The following is a 3432-nucleotide window of genomic DNA, read 5'->3' on the forward strand; positions in this document are numbered from 1 at the left end:
TTTTAATCGATTCTTTCATTCACACACAGGTTTCATTCCGTTTTATTCACATGGCGGCGAAAAAATGACGTCACTGCAAAAAAATAACTTTTTTCTCGCACGCCGTGCTGGGTGATCTTTATTCGTTCGTTCATGTTAAACCTTCGTCATGATATATACACTTGTGGTTAGCTGATTAATTTTAGTGACATTTGGATTAGTTTTTACTATTTTTTCTTTTGTTTATTTTGTGTTTATAATTTTTTTATAAAAGTCTAGCACATTATATAGTAATAATAGATTGGCCCGTACACATATGTTAGTGTTTGGCCGAGCCTCTCCTCCGACTTGTGGCGTGCGCCTTGATGTTGTCACACAAATCAGAGGGACCTACAGTTTTACGCCGACTCCGAACGGCGATTGTATTTTTATGAGAAGCTGTTTTTCATGGCAGAAAAACACTCGAAGGTTTGCCATTGCCTGCCGAGGGACGACCGCTGTTAAGAAAAAACCTTTTTTCTAAATTTTTTGCGATGTTGCTTTGACCAGGGCTTGAACCCAGGTGTTGATGAGTGAAAGCGCGCACTGCTTATCACTACACCACACGTATACATATATGAATATTTATTAAATGTAATATGAAAAGTTATTAAAGAAACATACTTGGGCATGATTCCACTAAAGTACTTATTAATCGCTATTAAATGTTGGCACAAAATTTTAAAGCGCGCACAAAATGAAATCGTGAAAAATTAGTCAACAAACATCTTCGATGTTTTTTAAAACACCCATGTTTTGATTTAACATCGCATTCGTAAAAACATCGACGAACATCGGATGTTTGAAGCCACGACCATCGATTTTGCTCGATATATTGATGTTTTTTTACATTCCTAGCTCTAGGTAGAGTAACATAAAACCCCAGAAAAAAAGTAAATTTACTGTATTTTACATTGCAAAATAGATATTCTTTGATATGTTATGCAGACTTTGTATAAAACACTCCGATTCTTTCTTATATATATTCGATAAGAATGGATTGCAACTAGAAATTGCTGATATACTCGGACGCCACTTTTGGTTTATGGTATGCTTCGTAGAAATGTCCTTGGTATTTTGAAATTGAGATTTTTTTTGTAGCCCGATCCAGATGACAACATTTCATTGGTTATTTGTTCCGCTTGCTGGATGAAAGTTAATGAATTCCATGAATTTTATGTAACAGTAGAGAAAAGACATGCTACACTCACCAGTTATGACTTCAAGAAGGAAACTTTCAATGAAATGGACAACGAATTTATTGACCCCATCCTGAGTATTAAAGAAGAGCTTTCCAAAACTCCTTTGTTGGGTAATGAAGCTAGCAAAAGGCTGACTGACGAGCTGAACCCTTTCTGCGAAGTAGAATGTGATGAAGTGACGAACAGGACTCGTTTAGAAAAAAACGATGTTTCTATGTATACAAGTGCAGAAACTATTGGGAATTCCGGAGGTAACAAAACTTATAAAAAAAGTTATAATCCACACTTTTGTTTCCTGTAGGTAGTACGTATTCAGCCAACTTTACTTTAGAAAATGTAAGAAACGATGTAATTGAAAAAATATCAACTAAAAAATTACAAATGCTAAAAGAAGAGAATTTGCAGCACGAACATAAAGGGAAGAAAACATTTAGCGTAAAGACATCAAGAGAAGACGATGATATGGTAAAAAAATACATCCAAATGACTTGTGAGTTGTGTGCTTATATCAGTGGTGATTATATTTCAATGAGGAAGCATTTTCGAATACAGCACCCAAAGATAAAAGCCTTCGTACGTTGTTGCAATAAGAAACTGTTCGACCGGCTTGAAATCGTACGGCACGCTTATAAACATCATGATCCCGAATTCTTCAAGTATGTTTATCCACATTATTATTGGTGTTGAACATTTTCCAGACTTTGTATAACGCTTATAAATGTAAATTTGTCATAGGTGCAAGGAATGTGAAAAGGTTTATTCCGATCAGTATACTCTAAAATTTCATCTGATGCACGCACATGAGTCGGAAGGACTCAATTTTGCATGCGATCAATGTCCCAAGAAATTTGCACGGCAAAATTTGCTGGAGTTACATCGTGGCTCGCATGTCCCTATAAGCGAGCGTACTTTCGTATGTGAACAATGTCCAAAAAGTCGATTCGCTAGCAATGATCTATTGAAAATTCACATTAGCATGCGACATCGACGTGCAGTCAACGTTTGTCATGTCTGTGCTAAAGAAATACGAGATAAGCAATCATTCGAAAAGCATGTGCGTTTACATTTTGAAGCCACTGGCCCTCGAGTTAAATGCCCACGGCCAGGTTGTGACAGTTGGCTGAAAGATGAGGAAATACTGCGACAGCATCTGGGTCGCCACAATGACGAAGGACTAATATTTACATGTGACCAATGTGGCCGTAATTGTAAGAATCGGCGAGCACTTCGCAGCCACATTCTATGCGTGCATTCTAAAGAAGTATTCACTTGTGGAGCATGCAACAAAACATTTAAGAAAGCTGTATCATTACGGGTAAGCACAGATTATTATTGAATTAAGGGCAATTTATATTTATATAATCCTTTATAGGAACACATGGCAACGCACACAGGGGAAACTCTGTACAAATGCCCTTTCTGTACACGAACATTTAACTCAAGCGCGAACATGCACTCACATAAGAAGAAAATGCATCCAGTAGAATGGGATATTTGGCGCAAAGCCAAGATTGGAGATCCACAGTATGTGATAAGTAAACAGCAGACCGATGTATAGGTATTTGAACTACATAGATACAGCGAGTGTCAGTGAAAATGGTGTAGTAAATTTTTTCCACTTCATTTCAATAATAGGTTTGTATAGTAACTTCTCCAGTAAAACATTGCAGCGAGAGCGTAAAAGCAAAATAGAGCGTAAACTTGAGAAGAAGAGAAAACTAGCAGAAAAAGTTAATGAACACAAAACTAGCAAAAACTTGCAAGTGAACAGCTGTTGCATTGTTTTGACATTCTGCTGTAAACATTTTACGATTTATAAATCATTTTTAAACGCTTTGTTTATTTATTTATTTATTGCAGTCAGATGAAACAGACGTTCCTTACAGACTAGAGATAAAAATTTAGCTACTTAGACGATACGTGTAAAACATAAAGCACTCTACAGTTTCGAAATCGAAGAAAAAATAAATAAACTTTTTGGAAGAGAAATCCAGGTCGATAGAATTCGAGATCGTGTTAAATTCGTTTAAAGCTCTTGAAATAGGAGCATTTCTGGCCTACTCCGTTTTAAAATTTCCTCCATAAAACGGCAGAGGACTGCGAAGATTCCTTAGAGGATCATTGAAGTTGACCTGCTCTAGGAGCGTAGGGCAATCGATCACACCATTTATTAAGTTAAAGGTAAAAGTTAGAGATAGCAAAGATCTTCTGG

The 3432-nt window shown here is 36.6% G+C and overlaps 1 protein-coding gene across 5 annotated transcripts; it reads left to right on the forward strand.

Moving 5' to 3' along the window:
* Positions 1–610: 610 nt before the first annotated feature.
* On the forward strand, positions 611–3226 carry LOC118742820 (transcription factor grauzone-like). 5 transcript variants are annotated; one of them, XR_004993399.1, is made up of 6 exons: positions 611–1066; positions 1120–1471; positions 1522–1876; positions 1956–2535; positions 2593–2855; positions 3081–3226. XR_004993399.1 is itself a non-coding variant. In XM_036475201.1 (6 exons), exons 1-5 carry the CDS (start codon positions 956–958, stop codon positions 2776–2778), a joined length of 1584 nt encoding a protein of 527 aa, XP_036331094.1. In that variant the 5' UTR covers positions 611–955; the 3' UTR covers positions 3081–3226. The 5 variants fall into 5 exon arrangements, 4 of the variants coding, with proteins under 4 accessions (XP_036331094.1, XP_036331096.1, XP_036331097.1 ...); XM_036475201.1 differs by having other exon boundaries at positions 2593–2778; XM_036475203.1 differs by lacking the exon at positions 3081–3226 and having other exon boundaries at positions 1522–1568; positions 1626–1876; positions 2593–2927.
* The last annotated feature ends 206 nt before the right edge of the window (positions 3227–3432 follow it).

The sequence above is a fragment of the Rhagoletis pomonella genome, unplaced genomic scaffold (assembly GCF_013731165.1).
Source record: "Rhagoletis pomonella isolate Grant_MI unplaced genomic scaffold, Rhpom_1.0 Rhpom_scaffold_00007, whole genome shotgun sequence".
Lineage (NCBI taxonomy): Eukaryota > Metazoa > Arthropoda > Insecta > Diptera > Tephritidae > Rhagoletis > Rhagoletis pomonella.